Here is a 26761-nt window from a genome sequence, read left to right on the forward strand (position 1 = left end):
CTTAGCACCCTCTAGTGGTCGAAAAACTATTTAGATAATAAGCCAAAACACATGAACTACTATAAATATGGGTGACTTTTAATCACAGGTGTCAAACAGGCGGCCCGCGGGCCAGATCAGACCCGCTAAGGCAGGGGTCGGGAACCTTTTTTGCTGAAAGAGCCGAAAAAACCCAAATTTTAAAATCTAATCCTAGGAGAGCCATATGTATATTTTAATACCAAAAACAGCTAAATGGAAGAGGAAAATCAACGAGTTTATAGGATAATAAGACAGAATTTATTTTGAACAACATTGTAAGTTAATAACAAAAACTAACAATTATTTATAATTATAACAATCAACTGGTCTGCAGGCTGAGGTTTTATTCATATCTGTCCATGTTTACTTGCCCGCTCTGCTTGTTCACCGCTGTCTGAGGCCCTCAGGTCAGCAATTTCTTATCTAAATCGAAGAAGACCAACAATATATATATTATAATAAGACTCTGTTATAACACGTTGTTCAAAATAAAATTAAAGGTATTTATTGATAAGAAAAGTACTTCTGACTTACTATTAATGCGACTTTTGGTGTTGCATGGTTTTGCTGATGGCTTTGTAGTCCGGTTGGTAGGTGGTGAGGTTCAGCTTCATGCAGGCGTTTAGGCTTCCATCTTTTAAACGTGATCGCAGGTTGGTTTTGATGTGTTTTAGGTGTGAGAACGACTGTTTGCATGCATACGTACATCCAAACATGGTCAATACAGCAAGACTCACACGCTGCAGTGTTTTGTACGTGACGGGAAGCGCGTTCCAGGTTTTGACAATCAGCTGGTCTGCGCGCTGAAGTCTGTCCATGTCTGTCCATTTGTGTTTGCCTGCCAGCTCTGCTTGTTCTCGTGCAAGGGTTTCCAAATCTTCATTCAGTGACTTGAACTTATTAACCCACATGTCTGTGGCCTTCAGGTCAGCAACTTCTACTTCAAAATCTCTGACAGAGACATTGGGGATGAACCTCAGGTTTACTTTGTCCAAATCACACTCGTGCGGATGAGTGATGAATTGAAAAAGACTAGTGTGCTCACGAAAGTCCCCAAAGCGTGCTTTGAATGACGTCAGGAGAGAAGATGTGAAAACTGCGAGCTGATGGAGATCAAAATGTTCAGGGGAGTCACTTGCTGTGCACTCATCTTTAAATACTTTCAGTTTTTCAAAGTGTAGTAAACAACCAGTCTCAATATCCGCAGTAAAGATTTCCAGCTTGTTTTGAAATGCAAAGACTGCCTGTTGAAGGGATAAGACTGTATATCCAATGCCTTGCATTTTCACAATGAGATGGTTCAGATGTCCAGTCATGTCCACAAGATAATAAAACTTGAGGAGCCACTCAGTGTCCGCTAGCTGGGGATACTCGATGCCTTTCATTTGAAGAAAAGTCCGTATTTCGCTCAGGCAAGCTGCAAAACGGCTAAGCACCTTCCCTCTTGACAGCCAACGCACATTACTGTGCAAAACAAGACCGGGATAATTATTCTCCACTTCATCCAACAGTGCTTTAAACTGGCGATCGTTTAAAGCTCGGGCAACAATAAAGTTGACCACCCGAATGACCAGTGACATCACGTCATCAAGCTGCTTGTCACACATTTGCGCACAAAGTGCCTCCTGATGTAGAATACAGTGGAAGCTGAGAATGGGTCTGTTCTCCTGCTCACGAAGCAGCGCTACAAATCCTGTTTTTCCCCACCATGCACGGAGCACCATCGGTACACACAGAAATAAGTTTATCCATTGGTAGATTCTTTTCATTTGCAAACTCCATGAAAGACTTGAATAAATCCTCTCCTCTCGTCGTCCCTTTTAGTGGCAAAACGGCAAGACTTTCCTCACGCAGCGAGTCACCGTCAACATAGCGTGCAATAATACTGAACTGGGATAAATGACTGACATCTGTTGATTCATCCAAAGCGAGGGAAAAAAATTCTGCTGCATTTATGTCATTCACTTGTTTTTTTCTCCACTTGTTTCTTTCTCTCTGTCTTTTTAACTTCTTTTGCTCTAACTTCCTTTTTTCCTTTTCTCTCTTTTCTCTTTCTCTCTTCCTACCCTTTGCACTTTCTTTTCTCTTTTCTCTCCTCCTGTCTTTCGATTTCTCTTTGGATTTCTTTCTTCCTCTCCCTTTCTTTTCCCCCTCTCTCATGACTTTTTATCTTTTTTGTTTCTCACATTCTCTCCCTCTCTCTCTTTTTCTTTCTTTGTCCTGCCCTCTCTCCTTTTCCCTCCCTCTTTCTCTTATTTCTTCATCTCTTTTTCTTTCTCTTTAATCGACTAGTCCGGCCCCCGACAGAATGTTTGTTGTATCGTGTGGCCCCAGAGTTAAAATGAGTTTGACACCCCTGCTTTAAATACTCCGAGGTTGAAAATACGATTCAAGGCTGCAGTGTGGTTTGGCCCCTTTGAGTCTCTGTAGTTTGTATTCTCCCTTGTGCTTTGTAGCACTTATTTTCGGTTACACTATCCAATACAGCGCCATCTAGTTTAGACGCCACTGCTTATTCTAGAAATATGAAAAAGGTGTCGACATAAACATGAATAATTATTTAATGATGTGGATAAAAAAAAAAAACAGTATACTGGTAAAAAGCTAAATCATTACTATATTTTCCAGCAGCTACACTATTTTTGTTATTCCCAATTGTTTCATTCTTCAACTCAATCTTCAACTGTGGTTGTCACTGTTTTCCACCTTTCCTCCCTTTCCCTAAACACTAACTTTCTTGGGACCTATTATGGGCAGAAAAGGGAAATAAAACCAACAAAATTACAAGAAATGAGATGTGGTCCCTCTCATGCATGTCCATTTACTGAAAAGGAAGAAGAGATTTGGCAGAAAATCTAACCATCGACTGTTTTATTCTTCTTCCTAGCATTATTTCAACAAGGAAAAGGCCTTGCAACCCACTAAAAACGGATCTGCGACCCCACCAGTTGAGAAACTGCTTTAGATAACCAGGGTTGGGTAGGGTTACTTTAACTGGATTACTTTCAATGACTTTTGGATGACTCCAACACCAAATATGCTAATAAAAGACAAAAGAAACTAAATAGGAATCTCAAATGACTCAATTTTGTGCAGACTTAGGGAGTAACGGAATACGTGCCGTTTGGATTTATTTTCATTTTGTTTCTGTGGAATTTTATGTTAGTTTTGCCGGAGATCAAAGAGATCAAAGCCAGGAGAGAAAGCTTACCACGTGTTGTGAGTCATCATTTGATTCATATTTAGTTTCTTTTGTCTTTTATTAGCATATTTGGTATTGGAGTCATCCAAAAGTCATCGAAAGTAATCCAGTTAAAGTAACCCTACCCAACCCTGTCGATAACTACCAAACCCAAAATAAATACACCTCCAACCCTCGACCAAATTACCTTATAAATTTTAACGCCACAAAAGTTTCATCACAATTCCATAACAATTCATTTTGAATTAAATGTTTTCACATGAAACATATTTCTCTTCTTGGAATTAAGAAATAGGCAGGTTTCACTGTTCTTCCTTCATCCGGTAGATGGCGCTGTGGGGACATCCGAGTCAATTCCACATCGTTAACAGCTACACCGGAAGTACGTCACATCTAACGGAAGCAAGATGTCCAAGATGGAGGGGGACAGTACCGACAATGTAGGTGCATTTTTCGACATTTTTCATACATATACGTACACCAATTCCTTGCCAACGACGGCGGTTTACTTCGCATTTATACTCGAATCACTCGGGATGTATCAAACGCGTTATTAAGAGCGTAGTTTATGAACAAACCGGGTTTATTTGACAACTAAGTTGCTCCCGGTTTGCTGTATCATTGTGGCTAAGCTAGTCGAGCGGCTAGCTCGCGCTGTGTCATTTTCACGCGTCAAATGTTTGTTTTAACATATTTACCGCAATTAAATTGTCTTATAATTCTGTTTTACGTTGTTCGGTAGAACACAGAGTCACAAACTCAATTTGACACGCTACATTACTCAAATATCGTTCAATTGTCAAACTATCGATATTAGCTTGTCTCAATTGCTGTAGTACGTTTCTCTGCTTATACTTCAAATTCTTAAAAGTACTTGTTTAAACTTCTCATTTTTTTCTGAACAGTTTGCAGTTGTGTCGGTACATCTATTTTAGTAGTACATCTGTAGTATTTCTGGAGTATCTGTCGTAATACGAATGCAAAAGTATTTTTGTTGTATTTCTGTCGTAATACTAATAATGCATAGGTATTTTTGGAGTATTTCTGTCGTAATACGAATGCAGAAGTATTTTTGGAGTCTTTCTGTCGTAATACTAATAATGCACTAATATTTTGCAGTATTTCTGTCGTAATACTAATAATGCATAAGTATTTTTGGGGTATTTCTGTCATAAGACTAATAATGCACAAGTATTTTTGGAGTATTTCTGTCGTAATATGAATGCATAAGTATTTTTGGAGTATTTCTGTCGTAGGACTAATGCAGAATTCTTTTTGGGGTATTTCTGTCGTAATACTAATGCAGAAGTATTTTTGGGGAGTATTTCTGTTGTAATACGAATGCAGAAGTATTTTTTTGTTGTAATATTAATGCAAAAGTATTTTTTTGAGTATTTTTTTGTAATACTAATGCAGAAGTATTTTTGTTGTATTTCTGTCGTAACACTAATGCTGAATTATTTTTGTTGTATTTCTGTCGTAATACTAATGCAGAAGTATTTTTGTAGTATTTCTGTTGTAAAACTAATGCAGAAGTATTTTTGTAGTATTTCTGTCATAATATTTATATATTTTTGTAGTATGGTATACTGTAGTGTTGTTGGTGTATTTCCTTAGTATTATTTAATATTGCTGTAGTTTGTAGTATTTCTGTAATTGTATTTTTGTATCATAGTAATACTGTAGTATTTTTGTATCATAGAATTAATGTAGTGGTATTTTTGAATCATAGTCGTACTTCCATGGTATTTTCTTATTTATCAGGAGGACGACAAAATAATGTATTAGGTCTCAGTTTTTATCCTTTACATTTAATATTTAGTTGTATAGTAATTCTGTGGTAGTTTTGTAGTATTTCTGAAGTCGTATTTTTGTTGCAGACAAAAAAAACAATCTGTTTTTATTAGTAGTACTATATTCACTATTATTTTACTTCAGTTTATGTTCACAATATATGTGTATTATTTAATTTTGCAACATCCGTTGCAGCCTGGTCATCCTGGAAGGGGGATTACCTCATGTGCTGTCCCTTCTCAGGGTTTCTCCATTTTCCTCATCTTGAGGTTTTTGAGTTTTTCCTTGCCCTCATGTAGGTTTTAGATCCGGGGTTGGTGTCATAATAGTCTGTAGTTTGCAATAATCTGTTTAGCCTTTTGAGACTCCTTTTCAGATTCAGATTCAGATCTACTTTATTGTCATTCTAGTACACGTGTATACAGAACGAAATGTCGATGCATCTGACCCCCACAGTTTCCTTGAATGTACAGATATAAATAAAGTTGTATTGTATTTGGCTACGTATAGTATTTTACCATAGTGCAAGAAGAGTAGCTAACCAGATGTGCAAAATGGGCAGTCAGGTTAACAAGTCAGGTACACACTAACACTGTAACATAACGCTGTAATTACAATAGTGCAGAGAGCAATGTGCAAGGAGTGGCAAGCTATAAAAAACTGCCAGTAGTGCAAAAAGTCAGATTTTGGGTAAGGTGTCACGAATAAACATGACTTGACTATGCAAATTTTTGGGTATCATTATCAGCTGTGATCAACATGATCAACTGGTTCCACAATCAACCAAAATCTGGTTAACGGTTTGAATGAGGGTTAAATAGACTCATTAAAACACTACAAATCCTTTTATTACCAAAAACAATGACCCAGCACTTGTGAGTCCATTTTAGAACAGGTCCGCGGGAACCTCAGATGTCCTTAGGGCAGGGGTCGGGAACCTTTTTGACTCAAAGAGCCATACGAGCATAATATATGAATTTTATTTTGGGGAAAAGGCCACACCATATATTATGAGACAAATTGACTAAATTGCCAAACCCGCGCCCCAGACAAAAGCTTAGTCTTCAGCACATTTATTTTTAATGATTTGATCAAAATGATGAAAAGAGAATAATGCCAGAGCTCGTGTCCCAAAATCAACAAACATACCACTTTAAACTTGTCTCTGTCTTGCAATGACTCAAGATCGGTTGAACTCATTTTGACCCTTTTTTTCATACATATTGGTTTTAAAACCAGATGCAAGCAGTTATTTTGTAAAAACGTCCCAACATTCTGCAAACAGGGAGCCTGGTGTGCTTACCTTTGGCGCAGACGGAGTAGGGCGAGAGATGGGAGGGGAGTGCTTGCACTTTTTGCATAGCTCCACCCATTCCTCCCACTTACCCAATCAGATAACTTTAACTTCTCTTTCCGGTGTTTTGGCGAATTTACAGTTTGTTCTGTGGATTCATCATAAGGTATCTGAACAAAGGTTATACAGTGAGCTTTTATATAAAGGATTCTTTAGCGTTACACAGCCAAAAAGATTTTTATTTTTAATTTTTTTTGGGTGTGACACCTTGACTGTAAATTGTAGAGAAAAACGTGCCCTCTATATTTTACAAAGTACTGCTTTATGATTCAGCTTTGGTTTGGCTTTGCGTGTATCTGAACAGGATTAATGGCTCAAGTTTTGAAGGAGATGGAGAAAATTTGCACGCGATCAAATTTGTCTCTGAGCCACAGGTACTCCTAGAACGAGCCATATATGACTCACGAGCCATTGGTTCCCGATCCCTGACTTAAGGTTATAGGTTGGAGACCACTGCTCTACAGGGACCTCATTTCTGAACATGAGGGGAAACGGAATAGGAATAAATCAATTTTAATAGTTTGGGGCTATGTAAGTTTCCACCACTCCACCATTTTTTTTCTTTTTAATAATCTGTGCTGTCTTTTGATTTCTGTATTGAAATGACTTGGTCTCCCAAAGCGTAAACCGAGTCTTGTCCAGTCTCTTGTCATCAATCTCCCTCACTCAAGTGTATTTTACAATTGTCATTAGAACTTTCGTAAAGCGTCTTCAGCGTTAGAGCTTTGCACCACAGTCAGTGTTGCGTCGAGAACACGACTCACCAGTTTGATTTTCCTGTCATTCTGACGGCACTGACGTTTATATTTGAGCAATAAACCAAGGATTCTGACACTAAAATGGATTTTGCAGGTAATCCGTGAAGTTTTACGACTTGTTTACTGTTTATTGAGAAATGACAAACTTTCTGACTAAAAAGATCAGAGAAACGTACTAAAGCAATTAAGTAAAAAAACGATATCGAAATATGTGCTTTACCAAATTCATTCATTCTTTATTGCATAATAAAAATAATGTATTCTATTGTGATTCAATGATTACTTTTCAGATGGAAATGGGTGACAGTAAAGGAGGCTCGGGTCTGCGCCAGTACTACTTATCGAAAATAGAAGAGTTACAAGTAAGACAATATTCTAGAAGAAGTCCTGCAGAATTCCCCCACCCCCGATTTGACCTTGTGGTTTGTTTTCAACAGTTGACCGTCAACGACAAGAGCCAGAATCTCAGACGACTTCAAGCACAGAGAAATGAACTCAATGCTAAAGGTAATCTCCTTTTCCATTGCACCTTCTTATTCGATATCTGATGGTATTCTCAATGATTTTTTTTCCATCAGTGCGCCTCCTACGCGAGGAGTTACAGTTGCTCCAGGAGCAGGGCTCTTATGTGGGAGAAGTGGTCAGGGTCATGGATAAAAAGAAAGTGTTGGTCAAGGTACGCACGTTACAAAGAGAAAAAAAACAACTAACACACACACAGGTTTGATACATATCATGTATTTATGTGACGTTTGAAATCAGGTGCACCCAGAAGGCAAATTTGTGGTGGATGTGGATAAAAACATCGACATCAATGATGTAAGTACTATATTGTTCTCTTAAATCTGTCTTGCTTTAATGTTGCTTAACTCTATGTTGATACTGTAGGGATATTTTTGCACTAAGGTTAAACATAGATTGATTAAATTCTTGTCAGGGTGGGCAGTATGGAGAATAAAACCACAATCTAAATCTTATTCCCCCGTATGATAATGCCTTAATTTACACATTTCAAAGGAAACCATGTGTACAAAATATCAACTTATGTTGTAATTGGATAAGAAAAAATGGTTTTGATTTCCAATTCACAACTAAACTGACTTATGGGGTTGTATTCCAAACCGAATCGTAATAGACCCCCGAGATTTGACATGAATTTGTTTTGAGGTGGGAATCTCCGGGTGAGAATGTGTTCTTAACCTCCGCTACACTATTAAACATTAAAACTGTATAAATATCAAGCATAAAACAAAATACTTTATAGTAATCACTATATAAATGTGATATACATGTACAGTAGTTCCTCATTTTTGGTGGGGGTTACATTCCAAAATTATCCAATAATATGCAAAATCTGCGAAGTAAAATCATTCAATACTTTAAACAATTATTATAAAAATAAATATTCTATAATGTACTGAAACCAATAAACTGCCCTTTTTCTAGGCTTCTAGTATTTGACAATTAAAAATGCTCTATAAACTTGTTTGATTTTGACAAACGACTACTACCAAATACTAAGCAGGTAGACCGTTTAGCCAATCAAAGGGCAGAATACAACACTCAATGTCAAGCGAGAAACGACTGTATATGACTTTTAACTAAAAATACATGGAACGGAAAAATTGTCTCATACATTTGGGTGTGGCTTGAACTGGTAGAGTGGAGTTAGTAGATGGATGCCGAGTAGGGGAAGACATGCAGATTTAACTCAAAATTCAGTGTAAAATTGTCATTGCTGTGTTCCTGTCATTCCTTCCTTATTATTAGTCATAGTCCTAATCTCCATGCTAGGGTAACCATTCTCCAAATTTCTTTGCAATCGCAAGCTTCCTCTCCATGGTTATCATCTTCTTGCTTCTCCCTTTAGCATCACTCCAAGTCTTGGGACGCATAGTTCATAAATCCATTACCAACATTGTATAGTATTGCCTACTTGCTAAGTCTTAACATATCGCCGAAGAATCTGAACTGAATGCTGTGCTACTAAATAACATGCATTTTCTGTAGTTTACCACACTACTTTATAGAAACTTACAAAATCTGCATTGTCTATGAATACTGTACTAATGCTATTTTCTGGTATTGACAATGTTGTATTCCGTGGTTATTTATTGTGCGTGCATGCCCACTGCTGGACGTATGCAGTAAAAAACATAAAAAAATGATGCTTAGAACCAAAAGGAGAAAGGCATTATAGGAGGGAGTTCAACCAGTTGGCATCATTATGAAGTCATCACACAAACCAATAGCAGACCAGCGACTTATGAGATGTTGACAATAGTATACAGGGATTTTGAATGTCACTTGCACACTCCTATGCAAAGTGTGAAATCTGCATTTTTTAGGGCCGCAAATTGGATGATGAACCTTGTCAGCAAGGCCTTTGATAATCAAATGTATCGATTCGTTGTTGCAGCCCCACGTTTGACAGGAGTGTTTTCATAGCGTCCCCGATATGCGCGTTTCGTCCCAGGTGACCCCCAACTGCCGCGTGGCCCTCCGCAACGACAGCTACACGCTGCACAAGATCCTCCCCAACAAAGTGGACCCCCTGGTGTCCCTCATGATGGTGGAGAAGGTCCCCGACTCCACCTACGAGATGATCGGCGGGCTGGACAAGCAGATCAAGGAGATCAAGGAAGTCATCGAGCTTCCCGTCAAGCACCCCGAGCTATTTGAGGCTTTGGGCATCGCGCAGCCCAAGGTGAGAAGACCTCCGGGATTGAAAATATCCGGGGTCTTCTGACGGGGTCTGTCCCGGTTTTAGGGGGTGTTGCTGTACGGACCTCCGGGCACAGGAAAGACCCTGCTGGCCAGAGCCGTGGCCCATCACACGGACTGCACCTTCATCCGGGTGTCCGGGTCCGAGCTGGTGCAGAAGTTCATCGGGGAAGGTGAGTGCCGCCAAAGGGGGCTTCCTTTCAGGGTCTAATGTGTTTTTTTTTGCGAACGGAGGTGCCCGCATGGTCCGGGAACTGTTCGTCATGGCCCGAGAACACGCCCCCTCCATTATCTTCATGGACGAGATCGACTCCATCGGCTCCTCCCGCCTGGAAGGGGGCTCGGGCGGGGACAGCGAGGTGCAAAGGACCATGTTGGAGCTGCTCAACCAGCTGGACGGATTCGAGGCCACCAAAAACATCAAGGTGGGTGTCGTACCAAATGAGGAGGAGGAGGATTTGAATGGAATTTTGGTTAAACCATTCTTAATCTGAAGTGTGCATTATATTCATCACTCTACAATGATTAAATTCCCCAAAAGAATGATACTTGATTCATCCCTGTAGGGAAATTCACACTTCCAGCATTCTCCTTGTGCTGAAAATAAAACAATAATAAAGGAAAAGGAATAGAATGTGTTGATATAGAGTATTTAAATGTAAAAGATGTGATTTCACTCAAAATGTTAATTTCTCTTGTTATGCTACACATATTGACCACAACAAATGAAATGTATTTATTCATGAATAACGTGTAAAAAATGGCATAGTTTGAGAGGGAAAAATGCAACCATACACTGTTGTATAAGTGTGACCAGGACTTTAGATATTGACAACATAAAATTATAAGTATAATCAGATATACTCAATAGTTGTGGTGCTTTTTTTGCGTTCATTAATATCCTTCAGGATGACTGTCTGCTACCAACAGGATTGTGATCATGAGATCAAACCTCATGCTCGTCGTCGCCGTGTACCGGGTTCTATTTCTGTCGTATTCAATGTTTGGCTATTGTGGTCATGACTCCTTTTCAATCGATCAATCACGAATATTGTCAAATACTATTGTGGGCACTCAAGCGGTTTCATTTTAAAGGACATTTAATAAGAATATAGTCTATTTTTTAAGAGGTTTTCCATTTGGCAAATATTAGTCCCTAGTACAGTGAATTTTCAGCATCTTAAAGCTTGGAAGAGGCATCATAATACAAACTTTTGATGCTTATTTCAATATATAAATATGAAGATGGAATTGAAATTTGATAATTTTAGCACTTGGTAATTCAGTGAAACCGTATTTACAATATTTAAATCTGGTTTCCGTGTGGGCGAGACTTAAAACAGAAACGAGGGATTTGGATATTGTGACTGAAACTAGACGGTATGCGTTTTATGGTTGTATTCAATGTGTGAATACAGACTTCCTGTATTACCTGCATCCAAACCTTGAGTTGTTTTTTAGGTAATAATAAAAGTTCACCACAGTCTATCCCCGACACAAACGTTTTTACCGCCGGCAGGTCATCATGGCCACCAACCGCATCGACATCTTGGATTCGGCTCTTCTCAGGCCAGGGAGGATCGACAGGAAGATCGAGTTCCCCCCTCCGAATGAAGAGGTGCCCGATTCGTTCAAATCCACACCAACTTTTATTGTTCTATACTAGGAAGGGGTTAAACCATTTCACCAAAGGGCATGGACGTATAATCTTGTTATAAGCACTCAATTTGACTTTTTTTAGTTTAGCAATTGTGGAATTTTTGTAGTAAGCACTCAAAGACACAATAGGGACACATTCGGCTGAAGGAATAGTACTTTATTAACGGCAGTCTCCATTTTCTGGCCAAGGCCCGCCTGGACATCCTCAAGATCCACTCCCGAAAGATGAACCTGACCCGCGGCATCAACCTGAGGAAAATCGCCGAGCTGATGCCTGGAGCGTCGGGTGCCGAGGTCAAGGTGAATTGATGCCTGCGGACATTTGTGTGGTGTGTCGTGTCGGAACTGAATGTAGTTTGCGCGTTCAGGGCGTGTGCACAGAGGCGGGCATGTACGCGCTGCGAGAGAGGCGAGTGCACGTCACACAGGAGGACTTTGAGATGGCGGTGGCCAAGGTAAGGTCATTTTAAACACCCAAAAATCTGGGCTATAGATTGGTATTTTATTTTGAAAGTGCACCAAGTCTGTGTTAATTAATATATTGATTCTATAATTAGCAATGACAGTAAAGGAAAAATTCAAAAGTAACATATTGCTATGCTAGTTTCAGCTAACAACCAAGCAGACACGCGATTGGATAGCAATGAATGTCATTTTTATTTGCCGTTATAGAGTTGATTTGGTGGGTGAGGCAAAAAGCTAGAGTGTGAGATATGTTGGCATACTTGCACTGGTCAGAAGACAGAGGAAAATAAATCTGACATGTATTCTGTGCCACAGAAACGAGACTTTACTGAAGTTTTACAGGATTTCAGCAAATATTCAAAGAGACTGGGTTAAATGCATTAAAGTGAAAAGAGACAAACTTTAGAGTGGGTAATAAAAATGTAACATTGATTGTTGCTATTTAGTTTATTACTTATTGTATGGGAAAAGTATCTTCTTACTATTTTAGCTTCAGGTAACTGTTAGCATATAGCCAAAATGCTAACAATTAGGTGAAGTTAAGAAAATAATATACTTTTCCCAAATTATAAGTAATGTGGACTTGATAGCAAGGACCATAAATGATTTCTCTTACTTGATATTGAAGTGTGTATTTCGAATGAGTGCCTTGGTCCAATCTTCTGGCTTTTTTTACATTTAACCCAAGCTCTCTTCTTTGATCAGGAGTGTCTCTTGAAATCCAGTATGACTCATTTACAATCATTAAGGTTTTTTTCTGACTTTGCCACCTGAAAGGTAACAATATCACGGTTCATTGAATCGTTTTTAACCCGGCTGTGTTTTGCAGGTGATGCAAAAGGACAGCGAGAAGAACATGTCCATCAAAAAGTTGTGGAAGTGACACGACAGCCTCGTATGTACATTGCCTCCATTTTGTTTGCGTGTTTGGTTAAAAATGATTGCTGAAAATGACCGTTTCAGATTGCCTTTTTATCGTCCACAGCATACACATACAACAATTTTTTTGGCACTGGATGGCAATTTGCCTCCCTTAATTCACAGTGAACAATATATATACTTAAAATACCAACCTATCCAATTCACTTGATTGTAAACCCTAATTTGAGAGGAGGGGTTTTTAGATAATGTAACAATAATGGGTTACTTTAAAAAAAAAAAGCTAGAGAAGCATAATTTAAACTTGAACACAATAATTTATCTGCTTACACAATAAATGTTTTAGTTTTCCAGACTATAATATTGATGTCATAAAATGCATAACTATACAAGTCACATTTTGGGGGATATATTTGCTATCATTACTCAAATGTGTCACTAGATTTGAACCATTATGTTGTGTTAGTAATTAGCAGCAGGTTTATTTGGACTTGATGTCTAACTAAAGCCTGAGCACCAAAGAAATATTCCTAATCTTTAGCTCAGGTACTAAAAAAGGTACTGCCGGCTGATACTTTTAAAGAATCCTGGTGATCGGAAACCTAAAAATCAAACATGCAGCTGACTTTTCTCTCTCGTATCCGAATCAAACCACCCTTAAGAAAGTCCGGTGTATCAGGTCTTAAACCAAGAGACAGGCACCCACTGCGGCTCCGTCCTCACCCGCTCCAGGACGCCGTGCAGCTCGGTCACGGCACGGTGCCAGTCCTCCCTCACCAGGACGTAATCCAACCAGTGGCCCAAACGCTGCTCCGTTTGTTCTGCCGACTGCCTCATGTCTGCCAGGTCGTGATCCTGCGCACACAATTTTATTCAGCCAGTATAAACCATAAACATGATATATACAAGAAATCATTTGGCACGCGAACTCAATATTGATAAAATAATAGATTGAAAGAGATATTATATAGAATCGTTTAAAAAGAAAGAATATGTGAATAACAAGACTAGAGTAGAATAGGTCGGAGGCATAATAATACTATACATAATAACCTAAATCAATTCCCGTTGACCATACGAATAGGGTAAAAACTCTCTTTAAGACGTGTAGTCTTGCTCACAATGGAGTGAAGACGGCAGGTCATCAAAGTACCTGCGAGCAGGGTGACTGGGATTGTCTAGGTTTTTTCGTTCGTTCGATGTAGATACTTTGCAAAGACGGGAGGCCAGTACCTATTATTTCCTCTGCCATCCTCACTACTGATTCCATCTTTGATTGACCTAGTTAAAACGGATTCAATGATAGCACGATAAAAATTGAGAATGGATTGACCATGTGGTCAAACTCGCAACCGACACTACATCAAATTGGCTTATTTTTATTTTTTCACCCTAATAAAAAAAGCAATACATTCAAAAACATGTGACAAATTATTTTTAAGCATTTCTAATACGGCATACTTCATTTGAAATGATCAAATAAATGTAGAACATAGATTTTTTTTTTTTTTTTATAATGGTTGTGACTGCAAAACAACACAGGGCATTGGGTCAATAATTAACAGAGTATTAGTTTTGTCTATTTTTGAACTGAACTAATTTTAGAGTGTTGCAGTTGGAGTAGACTTTAAAATGTGTGTTTTGAATGGAAATGTGGTTAAAATAAATTAAAACCTATGTGACGAGTTAACTACCTTTAGCTCCTACTAATGCATACTAAAATATGTATGCTATTTATGTGTATTTCAATTCTTTTTTTTTTGCAAAGTCACCTGCGGAAACCATCAGTTTGCCAACCAAGTGTATCAAAAAGTGTCTTATATTATATAGGTCCAATTCCCAATTTGTTCTTTTCGAAATGCACCGACCAGACTAGTTCATTCCAGTGTTCATTTGAGATGTGAAAAGTGATGGGTCCCGGGGACTCAAATGCTCAAAATTCTATGGGTCCCAACAGAGATCTATGGCTCCCCAAAATTTAGTGTGATCCACGCCCTTACAAACTGTTGTATTTTCCCTTACAAAATACCCCCCAATTTTTATTTTTTTCCAAAAATGTTTATGTAGTTTAACATGTACGTTTGTTGTGAGACACCGAGTTGTTCGACATGAATGAGGTTTATTATAAAAAAAATTCAAAAATGAAGTCGCTTGGACGTTCACTGTAGAAGGAAAAATACATGCAAATAGAATTAAGTAGAATAAAATATTTTCTTACTCAAATTATGAATTCATTTTCTGCATTCAATTATTGTTGGTAATATACTGATTAACGGGATAACTACAAACCTGTCTTTTTTCATTTTCTCCTTTTATAATTCATTTTTTTCTTAACTTCTTTATACAACATAGTCATTCGTAATATGATGCATCAAAGCAAGTGAGCCGTTTAAGAGCCGGCTCTTTAATGAGTTGAGCCGAAAAAGCCGGTTTTCTAAAGAGACGGACTTACACTCGAGATTGGCGTGCAGACGAAAACTCAAACTGTGAGACCAAAACAACAATGGCGGATCTGCCTGACGAAAAGTTTGGAGTGCGATGCATTTTTGTTCAAAAATGATAACTTACAATTTCGTGTCAAATAAGTTGCGTCCCCAGCAAAAATAATGCGTCCAGGACGCAGGCAAACCAGAACACTGTCATTCTCTCGGTTATCCTGGATTTCATTATTCCAGTCGCGTCTCAACATATAGGCTGCAGTTGCCCATTCTCCGATAGGCTAGAAAATGTGTTTGATTCATGCGTTTTCCAAGGGCAGGGATCCTGACTTAACCGACTGACTAAACCAACAGGCAACTAACTCCTGCTAAAATCCAGCACCAAATCATTCCCTTGCAAAATGTTAGAATCAGCCCCCAAAAAGCATTTTCTCCTCCAAAAGGCCATCCATTTTCGTGCATGCGCTACAGAGATGGCTTACCGCGACAGGGCCGCTGACCAGCGAGGAACAGGAACTGAGGGACTTCCTCTCGCCGTCCGAGATGGAAGGCCTCACCAGGATGACGTAGGGCTTGAAAGCGGCCGAGCGGAGAACCTTCAAGGCCTTTGTCAGGGAAAGAGGGCCAAAATAAGAGTCTCTCTAGGAAAAGGTGGAATTTCCCCACCCCGTCACAAACCTCCGGCTGCACGTCCACGAGGCAGATTTTATTTTGAAGGAGAGTTCTGCGTATGGATTCCAGACTGGTCCCGTACAAATTGTCTTTGTACTCTCCGTATTCGATGAACCTGCAAGAGGATGGAAGGAATATTCCTCCTTGAATTTTCGGCATTGTTTTCAGGACTCTATAAATGGTAAATGGTCTGCATTTCTATAGCGCTTTACAATGTGCTTCACACGTACCCATTCACACACACACTCACACATCAATAGGGAGTCAGCCTCCAAACATTGAGGATAATCAAGATGCTAAATGGTCTGCATTTCTATAGCGCTTTTCAAGTAAATGGAGACCTCCCAAAGATAGCTGGGATGGGCTCCAGCACCCCCGCGACCCTATTGAGGATAAGCGATGCAGATAATGGATAAAAAAGTGCTGAATCAGGCCGTCGTTCGCTAGCTATCTGGCTGGAGATACTTCAGAGTGAGGACGGCACAGTAACCATTCGGTAGATGAATTTGTTTATTTTAGTAGTGAAACGATGTCATAATGTTCATTTATGTTCGATAACTATTTGAAATGAAATCTATTTACTCATTTGTATGCAACCACAGACTATTTAATATCGGTAAAATACAGTACTCACTTTCCGGCGAGGATGTCTGTCTCGAAAGCAGCTCTTGTGACAAAGTTGTACTCCACGCCGTCGCGCTCGTGGACCTTCCTGGGTCGCGTGGTGTCTTAAAACAAGCGCACCCACACGTCCGACGAGAGAACTCGGATGCGTCCCCGTCCCCCCTCTCCAACACTCACGAGGCACGGCCAATCCGTAGAGTCGAGGGTTGTCCGCGATCACTTTCTGTTTGAGCTCGGCGACGCGACTTCCCAGCGATCCTGAACGCAACACGCACTCGATGAGGGAGGAGATTCAGAGAGCGTTTTTATCATGAAAAACGACTTTTTAGTTTAAACAAATGTAAATCTTATGTGTTCACATTTTTAAGACATTTGAAAACTGTGTTTCAAACATTTTAATGCCAATGAAGCCCACTTTTTACAATAATGAATTGAATGGCTTTTGAGAAGGTAGCCCTGAAGAAAACAGCGCCCTCTTCTGGGGAGCTTTGCTAGGGTTGCTGTCTGCCATAGCGTGCTGCTTACGTTTCCCCACCTTTATCGTCTAGCGCTGTAAAAACTTGCCTCTGATTGGACCCCAGAATGGAAAAATGACATACAGGGAACTATAAATGCTTGAAAAATGACCGCAGTCTCTTGTGATGACACAATATCATTAAGTCACGACGCATTATCAAATCGATTTCAGTTAAGGGTGCAGCCCTAGGTGGCACCTACCGAGCAGCACGATAAGGCGGGGCCTCTCGGCGGGGCGGGGCAGGTAGAGGGCCACTTCCTCGTAGATCAGGAAATCGGCGGCGGGGGTGCGAGGCTCGACCGGTGAACTGTGACGATCCCGACGGAAGCTCCGACGCAGGGCGGCTGCGGGCGAACAAAATTGGTTGAACCCAACAATATATGTAAAAAAAATAATAAATAAAAGATCTGTTCTAAGCCTTCGCTACTTCGTACTTTGCGGCCTCAGTGCATCTCAGATTCCGTGATCCATTATCCCTAATCACAATGCTGCGAGTGGGGCCAGGCAGAGTGAACTTATGTCGGGCCTGCCAGCATTTTTATTCTTTTTTTTGCCGATCTGTCCACTAAAAAGGTAAACTGCACATGTGCGGCCACGATTCCTTATCCCCAATCCCATATTTCTGCGAGCAGAATCTTACAGACGGCATTTCCGTTATGATCCATTATGCCCTGTCGACAGGGTTGGGTAGGGTTACTTTAACTGGATTACTTTCAATGACTTTTGGATGACTCCAATACCAAATATGCTAAGAAAAGACAAAAGAAACTAAATATGAATCAAATGATGACTCACAACACGTGGTCAGCTTTCTCTCCTGGCTTTGATCTCTTTGATCTCCGGCAAAACGAACATCAAATGCCACAGAAACAAAATGAAAATAAATCCAAACAGCTTGCCAACATCATTTTTGCTGTTCCATGTCTTCCAAGCCTGCACAAAATTGAGTCATTTGATTCATATTTAGTTTCTTTTGTCTTTTATTAGCATATTTGTTATTGGAGTCATCCAAAAGTAATTGAAAGTAATCAAGTTAAAGTATCCCTACCCAACCCTGCCTGTCGACCAATACTGGAAGCAAGGGCTGAGAGAGCAAATTTGAGTCACAGCAACTCTTATTTCAGTTCTTCCCGTCTAAGATGACCAACACCTCTGCGGCCGCGACCCATTTTCCCTGGTTGACGATTGCTGCGAGCGGGCGTGTGCACATTGCATGTTAAAAATGGGAGGTGGTGATAGAGAAGATACTTTACAGATATTCTTATCCCCGTTGAACACGATAAACAAAAGATTACAGTACAAATGAAAGTATTCATTTTTTTTTCAAGAATGTTAAGTAATTAGCGATGTTTTTCAACTTTAATGTACAATGGCACACCAAAATCCAGCTTTTTAGTAGTTTTATAAAGAGATGATGAAAATAATGGAAAATTATTATTGTAAATAGAATCTTTTTCAAAATATATAATCAGGGGCGATGCATGGCAACTCTTTTTTTTTCCTTTCCTTTATTTAAAATGAACAGCACCTGTAATCCATTATCCCTGGGCGACTATTGCTGCGAACGTGGCCAGTAGAAAAATGAAATTACCCCCTACTTTGTGGGTTTTCACATATCACATGGGGGTTGTAGTCCCAAACAATATTCGTACACCTTTCTCATGGCCAAATTTAAGCACTTTTTAAGGACTTTCAAAGCCATTTTTCCCAAGTTCTCCAGTACCAAAAAAAAAAAGAAATAATCCAGTGTGAATCATGTATTCCTGTGATTTACATATGCGATTTTTAATCTTGTGTGTGCATTTATCAAGACATACTGTAAGATTTTTCGATCTTGAGAATATCATGAATTTGTTTTGATACAAACCTCCACTTAAGTGCTGATTAAAAATGACAGTATCTTATATTTTCAGTTACAGGAAGCTATTCCCAATACTTGTTGACCACTAAGAAATACCACCTTCATTTTTTTGCATGCCCCATAAAAAATGCCTATAATTGATGCTTAACCCTTGCACTAAAATATATTTTATAATGCCCTGTTAAGGTGTTGCCTGCACTTGTCCTATAGAGGGCGGTGACACTTAATGGGACAATGCCATACAAACTAATGCCAGTTGCTGTTAATGAGGGAAGAAGAAATCCAAAGTCGCCAGACGGCATTGTTGGCCTCATTTTAAACAGACTAACCCGGCAACGAATAACTGCATTAGAGGAGGGAATACAGTCTATCACAATGGTGGAGCGACACAAGAAGGAAAAAATGAGTAGTTGCAAGCAGCCATTCTCTTTTTTTGCAATTACCTCCATCTTTTACATCGAGGTCACCGTCTTCTGCAGGAAAGAGTGAGGGAAAAGGATGAACGAGGGGTGACGGTCTTTTTCTCAAAAACATGGAGTGAAGAGGATAAACGATGTTGATTTAAATATTTTTGTGTGTCATACCTCGGTCGTTGCGTTCGTCTGCGGGGGGGCAAAGCAAGGAAGGGGACACATGATCACTGCATGAAGCGACACGACAACCGTTCCTCTTTTCCGATTCGCAAAGAGTGACTCGTTTTTTCATCTCATCTCATTAGCTACACCGCTTATCCTCAGTAGGGTCGCGGGGGTGCTGGAGCCCATCCCAGCAATCATCGGGCAGTGGGCAGGGGACACCCTGAACTGGTTGCCAGCCAATCGCAGGGCACACGGGGACAGACAACTCATTCGCTCATTCACACCTAGGGACAATTTGGACCGGGCAATTCAAAATATAAATAGTCTAGCACGGGGATGGCTAATTCATTTGAGCTAAGGCGCCACATGAGAGGAATAATATTCTCACAGGGGATGGACTATTAGATGAGAGAGACAGACACACAGAGACAGACAGGCTCATAACATAATTCGTAATATCAATCATAAAACCAAGTGAGCCGTTTGAGAGCCGGCTCTTTTTAATGAGTTGAGCCGAAAAAGCCGGTTCTCTAAAAAAAAGACAGACTTCCTTTCACTACACAACTCGAACGCGTTTGACTTAATTGATTTGCCGTTTGGTGATAGTCGGTGTATACCGGATGGTACCCATAATTGTCAAATTTGCGTTTTTCCGTACAGATTTTCTTCGTACACGTCTTAAAACATAATAAACGTACTTTGTACGGCAAAAACGTACAGGTTGACAGGTATGAATTTCTCCGCCGTTTTTTCGTGCCGGAATTATTGCCGTTGTTATCACTTTCTGCATCATGTTTTGACTTATTACTGACACTGAAGAAATTACCAATTTTGTGTTGATTTTCACCTAATACAAACTGTTTTTTCATCTCGAAGCAACGAGATCTCAGTGGCCGAGATCGGCGTGCGGACGAAAACTCGAACCGCGAGACCAAAACAACAATGGCAGATCTGCCTGACGAAAAGTTTGGAGTGCAGCAAATCTTAAAAAAAGTAATCGGCTAATAATGACAATTTTGGGGCAAAAACTACTGTAAATTCCGGACTATAAGCCGCTACTTTTTTCCCTAACTTTCAACCCTGCGGCTTATTCATGTCATTTTTCTAACGGCCGCCAGCGACGCTCGAGTGTTGCTACCATTAACTGCCCTGTCAAAGCTACATTATTATTAAAGCTTTGAAAACTCTCGGTGTACCGTCTTTCTTTGTAGATATGTTCAACCCATGTATAATATGTATTTGCCACTGTATATTTTTGAAATCTATTTATTTTTATTTATTTTAGACACTTATCCTGATATGTTTTGCACGGGTGAACGAAAAATGAGGGGCGGAACAAACGCGGGGTGCCGAGTTTAAGTAGGGACCGCTAAAGGTGAGGGACAGACAAAAAAAGTGAAGAGGGCGTAAAAAGTAGTTGTGTGAGTAAATGTCTTCATCCGATATATTTTTCCCACCCTTACCTTTGGAAATATACACTTTTTTCCTTGGATTACTTTCACGGGACCCAGATTCTGCAGGTCTGCATCAAACCTTAAGTACCCGTATCATTTTCCGTTCATTTTGCCGGCTGTGGTTTTTGGACTGTGGACTTTAATGAAGGCCATTTAGTTTCAATCGTGGGACTTGCAGTCGGGTTTGGGTTAATTTTGTGTTACATGTTTAAATGTGGGCGCATGCGGCTTATATACAGGTGCGGCTTGTATATGTACAAAATCGGTTTACCTCTCAAAATGCGGTGGGTGCGGCTTATAATCAGGTGCACTCTATAGTCCGGAATCTACGGTATGCGTCCCGGGGACACAAGTTGATTTGAGACAATGCGTCCCCAGCAAGAATGATGCGTCTAAGACGCAGGCAAACCAGAACACTGGGGGTAAATGCAGGTCGTGGCGGCGGGTGCGACTTACACTGAGACACCTGCGGCGAGGCGCAAGATGGGAAGGAGCCCGTCTTCAGCCGGTATCGCAGGCGCCTGCGATATCAAATGGCGACAGGGGAATGGAGAGTCAATTAGAGACCAAAAAGACCCATTCTTATGAAAACACATTGCCGTTTTAGTCAAGGGTGTAGAATTGCAGATCCCCCTCGCAACTTCATGCTTCGGTTATCGCTGGTTCAATGCTTTGCAGATTTAATCAGCTTCAATGTTATTGTTAACTACATATCATGTTCTGAGCAGAAAGCACACAGCAAATGATATCACAGGGATAGGTTGGGCGTGACTGTGTGCGACGGCGATAAACCGGTGTATGGTGTCAGTCGAACAGTAGGTGGGCGCAACTGTCAATGTGGAACCAACTAGAAAGCATGAAGACGGCTAGCTTCAAAACGAAATTCATGACTTCAATTGGAGTCTGAGGGAAGTCAGAAAAGCGCAAAGTGCTCTGTGGATTGTTATCGGGTCCAGGAAGGGACTGAGGCGAGGTTGCAGGTCCAGCCTACTGCCATGGCGACAAAACAACTCTCATAAAACACCCCTGTCGATCCTGTATCTCACCAACGCCAGATCCATTACCCAGTAAATCACAGGGGTCAAACAGGCGTCCCGTGGGCCGAATCAGGCCTGCTCAGGGATTGGATGCGGCGCAAGAGTAAGAGAGCTATAGGTTGAAATGGGTCCACCTGATGTTGCCAAACCCTCACAAACGCTGCACTTGTATTTCTTTCTCTCTAATCTCTCTTTCTCACTTCATCCATTTTTCTCTCTATCTCTTTCTCATTTTCTCTTTCTTTGTTTCTTTCTGTCTTTTTACCTTCTTTTGCTCTCTCTTCATATTTTCCTTTACTCTTTCTCTCTCTCTTGCTTTCCCCTTCTGTCTTTTTCCATTCTCTCTTTTTCTCTCTATTTCTCTTTGGATTACATTCTTTTTCTTTCCCCCTCTCTCACTATTTCTGTTTTTATCTCGTTTCTCACGCTCTCTCTGTCTCTCTCTTTTTTGTCCCACACTCTCTACCTTTCTCTTCCTATCGTTCCCTTATTTCTTTCTCTTTTTTTTTTGTTTCTCTCTAATCTACTAAACCGGCCCCCGAGAGAACGTTTGTTCTATCGTGTGGCCCGCGAGGTTCAATGAGTTTGACACCCCTGCAGTAAATGGATGACCTGAAACTACAACTCTTGGAAAACATCTACATTCGTGAAGGTTGTATTTGAACCGATCTGGAGAACTTGCTCAATTGGTTATAGTCCTGTTCTCTGTCAGTAATGAAGTCATCTTGAGGTAAGTCTGACCCCTTGTGGGCTTTTATGAAAGTGCGACGCTTCTTGTTTTTATTTTTTTAACTACTTACCATCAAAATATTCAAACAAGTCTCTAAAAATGATGTCAGTTCAAGCACTTTAGGTGTCACATTGGACTGCTTGGTTTTGAGAAAATGGCTTTTGGAAGATTAGGATTACCAAGGAGGGTTTTGGAATGCTTTTCAACTCATTCAATGCCATGACATATAAATATGTTTTCAGAAGCATTGTCCCCGAGTGCCAAAGTGTAAAAATACATTTGTTTTATAAAGGGTTTGGCGCAGCTCAAGTATCAAGCCTCTAGGAATGATTTCAGTGTGAAATATCACCATTAAATGGCAGGAGTGGCGTTGATCAGAGCGTGTCGCGCGTCGAGGAAGACCCTACTTCCCAGTGTTGCTTCCTGGATCCAGCGATTGAGAGTGTGTAAGAGAAGCATATGGCGAGTAGGTGCCGTGAAGCAGTGTGGTGAGAAATGCGAAGCTAATTTTAAGTAGGTAACAATTCAACAGAGCTTTTTTTTTTCATCATGGTTGGGGAAGAAAGGGATGACGTTTTGTGCACATCCGCAGGAACGCAATCGCTATGGTGACCAAAATCGTGCGTTGACATCACCGGAAAAATGGGATGTTCTTGGGAAGTTCATGCATAAGTTCTGTGTTCTTGCAAAAAAATGTGACTAAGCAAGCAAAGTGTCCTTGTATTGGAGTTATCTCAGAGAAAAAACATTTTTTGACAAAAGCGTTTTTTCTCAGAGACGAGTATTTTCAAGAACGTAGCAACGTTCAACTGTTGTTTACTAAACAATGGTAACATCTAGAAACATGCTTTGTTTCTAATGAAATATGAGGGTTCACGTTTTCTTTTGCTATGTCCTATGCCTATAAAGCTATAGAACTACAGTTTCTGTAGGCTGAAGGATTTTATACATTTGACTATAAAAGGTTTTATACAATTGAATACAAATTACATTTAACGCAAAAGATATTCACTGACTGGGCTGTAGTACAAGGTCAGGGCAGGCTGGTGGAAGATGTTGTTTACGGGAACGGCAGGAACGGGACGTACCGCCGATAAGATAATCAGCACGCCCAGACGCGGCCCCGATGACGCAGATTGGCTCGGTGTTGTTTGAGGAGCCCAGACATCGGGGTCCTCGTCTATGAGATGGTGAAGCCCAGGGGGCTTCCTTGGCACGCCCATGGGAGGAGCCGGCACACCAACTTGCGGGGAGACGTTGCCCAAGAGGAGAAAGCTAAAGGAGTTGAGAAAAAGGCTTCCAAGAGACTCCCAACGTCGCTTCTTCAGCCGTCTCCGATGGAGTTCACCTAGTTCTTTTGTTAGGGAAATTAAATCTGTGAAAATGTCGGCTTTCCTGTTCATTTTTCCCTCAAGAAACGAGCGCGCATAAATTGTTGGGTTAATGTATTTTTTTTTTAGGTTAATGGAGTCAGATAACAAATTTGAACAATTTGGTAAACGGTAAATTTGATAATGAATTCCCACCAAGGCCAAATGGAAATAATTGGCTGACACCAATCGAGAGAAATGTCTGGCATTGAATGAGTTATTCCATTGTGTCGGTGGTCTTTCTACCTCTCCTGGAATTGAGCGGAAGGAATGAGAGCGGCTCTCAGGTTGCAGTCGCCCACTCGCTTGGCCTGCCACCAGGTGGCGTCTTCCCGGCTCACCACCTGAAGGATGTCGCCTCTCTTGAAAGGAAGTCCCGCCTCCTGACAGGGCGTGGCGCGGTCCTCGAAGGGCACGTAGTCGAACAAAGCCCGCAAGTACACCTGCCGAGACCGGGTCCATTATAAGAGGTTTGTACGCCTCTTTCATGGCCACATTCAAGCAATTTTCATATCCCAAATAAACGTAAGGGGTTAGTATGTCGAAAATGTTGAAAAAAACGTAAGGGGGGTTAGTATGTCGAAAATATTGAAAAAAACGTAAGGGGTTAGTATGTCGAAAATATTGAAAAAAACGTAAGGGGTTAGTATGTCGAAAATATTGAAAAAAACGTAAGGGGTTAGTATGTCGAAAATATTGAAAAAAACGTAAGGGGTTAGTATGTCGAAAATATTGAAAAAACGTAAGGGGTTAGTATGTCGAATATTGAAAAAAACGTAAGGGGTTAGTATGTCGAAAATATTGAAAAAAACGTAAGGGGTTAGTATGTCGAAAATGTTGAAAAAAAACATAAGGGGTTAGTATGTCGAAGATCTTGAAAATAACGTGAGGGGTTAGTATGTCGAAAATATTGAAAAAAACGTAAGGGGTTAGTATGTCGAAAATATTGAAAAAAACGTAAGGGGTTAGTATGTCGAAAATATTGAAAAAAACGTAAGGGGTTAGTATGTCGAAAATATTGAAAAAACGTAAGGGGTTAGTATGTCGAAAATATTGAAAAAAACGTAAGGGGTTAGTATGTCGAAAATATTGAAAAAAACGTAAGGGGTTAGTATGTCGAAAATATTGAAAAAACGTAAGGGGTTAGTATGTCGAAAATATTGAAAAAAACGTAAGGGGTTAGTATGTCGAATATTGAAAAAAACGTAAGGGGTTAGTATGTCGAAAATATTGAAAAAAACGTAAGGGGTTAGTATGTCGAAAATGTTGAAAAAAAACATAAGGGGTTAGTATGTCGAAGATCTTGAAAATAACGTGAGGGGTTAGTATGTCGAAAATATTGAAAAAAACCTAAGGGGTTAGTATGTCGAAAATATTGAAAAAAACCTAAGGGGTTAGTATGTCGAAAATATTGAAAAAAACGTAAGGGGTTAGTATGTCGAAAATATTGAAAAAACGTAAGGGGTTAGTATGTCGAAAATATTGAAAAAAACGTAAGGGGTTAGTATGTCGAAAATATTGAAAAAAACGTAAGGGGTTAGTATGTCGAAAATATTGAAAAAAACGTAAGGGGTTAGTATGTCGAAAATATTGAAAAAAACGTAAGGGGTTAGTATGTCGAAAATATTGAAAAAACGTAAGGGGTTAGTATGTCGAAAATATTGAAAAAAACGTAAGGGGTTAGTATGTCGAAAATATTGAAAAAACGTAAGGGGTTAGTATGTCGAAAAAATTGAAAAAAACGTAAGGGGTTAGTATGTCGAAAAAATTGAAAAAAACGTAAGGGGTTAGTATGTCGAAAAAATTGAAAAAAACGTAAGGGGTTAGTATGTCGAAAAATTTGAAAAAAACGTAAGGGGTTAGTATGTCGAAAATATTGAAAAAAACGTAAGGGGTTAGTATGTCGAAAATATTGAAAAAACGTAAGGGGTTAGTATGTCGAAAATATTGAAAAAAACGTAAGGGGTTAGTATGTCGAAAATATTGAAAAAAACGTAAGGGGTTAGTATGTCGAAAATATTGAAAAAAACGTAAGGGGTTAGTATGTCGAAAATATTGAAAAAAACGTAAGGGGTTAGTATGTCGAAAATATTGAAAAAAACGTAAGGGGTTAGTATGTCGAAAATATTGAAAAAAACGTAAGGGGTTAGTATGTCGAAAATATTGAAAAAAACGTAAGGGGTTAGTATGTCGAAAATATTGAAAAAAACGTAAGGGGTTAGTATGTCGAAAATATTGAAAAAAACGTAAGGGGTTAGTATGTCGAAAATATTGAAAAAACGTAAGGGGTTAGTATGTCGAAAATATTGAAAAAAACGTAAGGGGTTAGTATGTCGAATATTGAAAAAAACGTAAGGGGTTAGTATGTCGAAAATATTGAAAAAAACGTAAGGGGTTAGTATGTCGAAAATGTTGAAAAAAAACATAAGGGGTTAGTATGTCGAAGATCTTGAAAATAACGTGAGGGGTTAGTATGTCGAAAATATTGAAAAAAACGTAAGGGGTTAGTATGTCGAAAATATTGAAAAAAACGTAAGGGGTTAGTATGTCGAAAATATTGAAAAAAACGTAAGGGGTTAGTATGTCGAAAATATTGAAAAAACGTAAGGGGTTAGTATGTCGAA

The 26761-nt window shown here is 39.8% G+C and overlaps 2 protein-coding genes and 1 long non-coding RNA gene across 4 annotated transcripts in view; 1 reads left to right on the forward strand and 2 right to left on the reverse strand.

Annotated features, from left to right (window-relative positions):
* Positions 1-345: 345 nt before the first annotated feature.
* Positions 346-702, reverse strand: LOC148347804 (uncharacterized). Its single transcript, XR_015848107.1, has 2 exons — positions 556-702; positions 346-444 (listed from the first exon to the last, which is right to left on the reverse strand). It is a non-coding gene; the product is annotated as an uncharacterized LOC148347804 (long non-coding RNA).
* Positions 703-3606: 2904 nt separating this feature from the next.
* Positions 3607-20649, forward strand: psmc5 (proteasome 26S subunit, ATPase 5). 2 transcript variants are annotated; one of them, XM_088323099.1, is made up of 13 exons: positions 3607-3663; positions 7420-7491; positions 7567-7636; positions 7708-7805; positions 7892-7948; positions 9606-9836; positions 9900-10026; positions 10088-10278; positions 11373-11471; positions 11702-11812; positions 11881-11967; positions 12807-12872; positions 20423-20649. In XM_088323099.1, exons 1-12 carry the CDS (start codon positions 3631-3633, stop codon positions 12858-12860), a joined length of 1230 nt encoding a protein of 409 aa, XP_088179225.1. In that variant the 5' UTR covers positions 3607-3630; the 3' UTR covers positions 12861-12872; positions 20423-20649. The 2 variants fall into 2 exon arrangements, with proteins under 2 accessions (XP_088179225.1, XP_088179224.1); XM_088323098.1 differs by lacking the exon at positions 20423-20649 and having other exon boundaries at positions 12807-12931.
* LOC148347806 (MAGUK p55 subfamily member 3-like) overlaps positions 12929-26761 on the reverse strand; it is a 432473-nt gene continuing 418640 nt past the window's right edge. Inside the window, exons 2-11 of the mRNA XM_088323100.1 lie at positions 24384-24580; positions 21457-21521; positions 19553-19570; positions 19412-19441; positions 17308-17451; positions 16768-16848; positions 16601-16694; positions 15973-16081; positions 15777-15899; positions 12929-13711 (exon numbers count right to left, since the gene is read on the reverse strand). Of these exons, the coding sequence (XP_088179226.1) occupies positions 13532-13711; positions 15777-15899; positions 15973-16081; positions 16601-16694; positions 16768-16848; positions 17308-17451; positions 19412-19441; positions 19553-19570; positions 21457-21521; positions 24384-24580 (1041 nt within the window). The 3' untranslated portion in view covers positions 12929-13531. The remainder of the gene's footprint in view (positions 13712-15776; positions 15900-15972; positions 16082-16600; positions 16695-16767; positions 16849-17307; positions 17452-19411; positions 19442-19552; positions 19571-21456; positions 21522-24383; positions 24581-26761) is intronic.

The sequence above is a fragment of the Urocampus carinirostris genome, chromosome 19 (assembly GCF_059441175.1).
Source record: "Urocampus carinirostris isolate Australia breed hairy pipefish chromosome 19, RoL_Ucar_1.0, whole genome shotgun sequence".
In the NCBI taxonomy this organism is placed as follows: Eukaryota; Metazoa; Chordata; class Actinopteri; order Syngnathiformes; family Syngnathidae; genus Urocampus; species Urocampus carinirostris.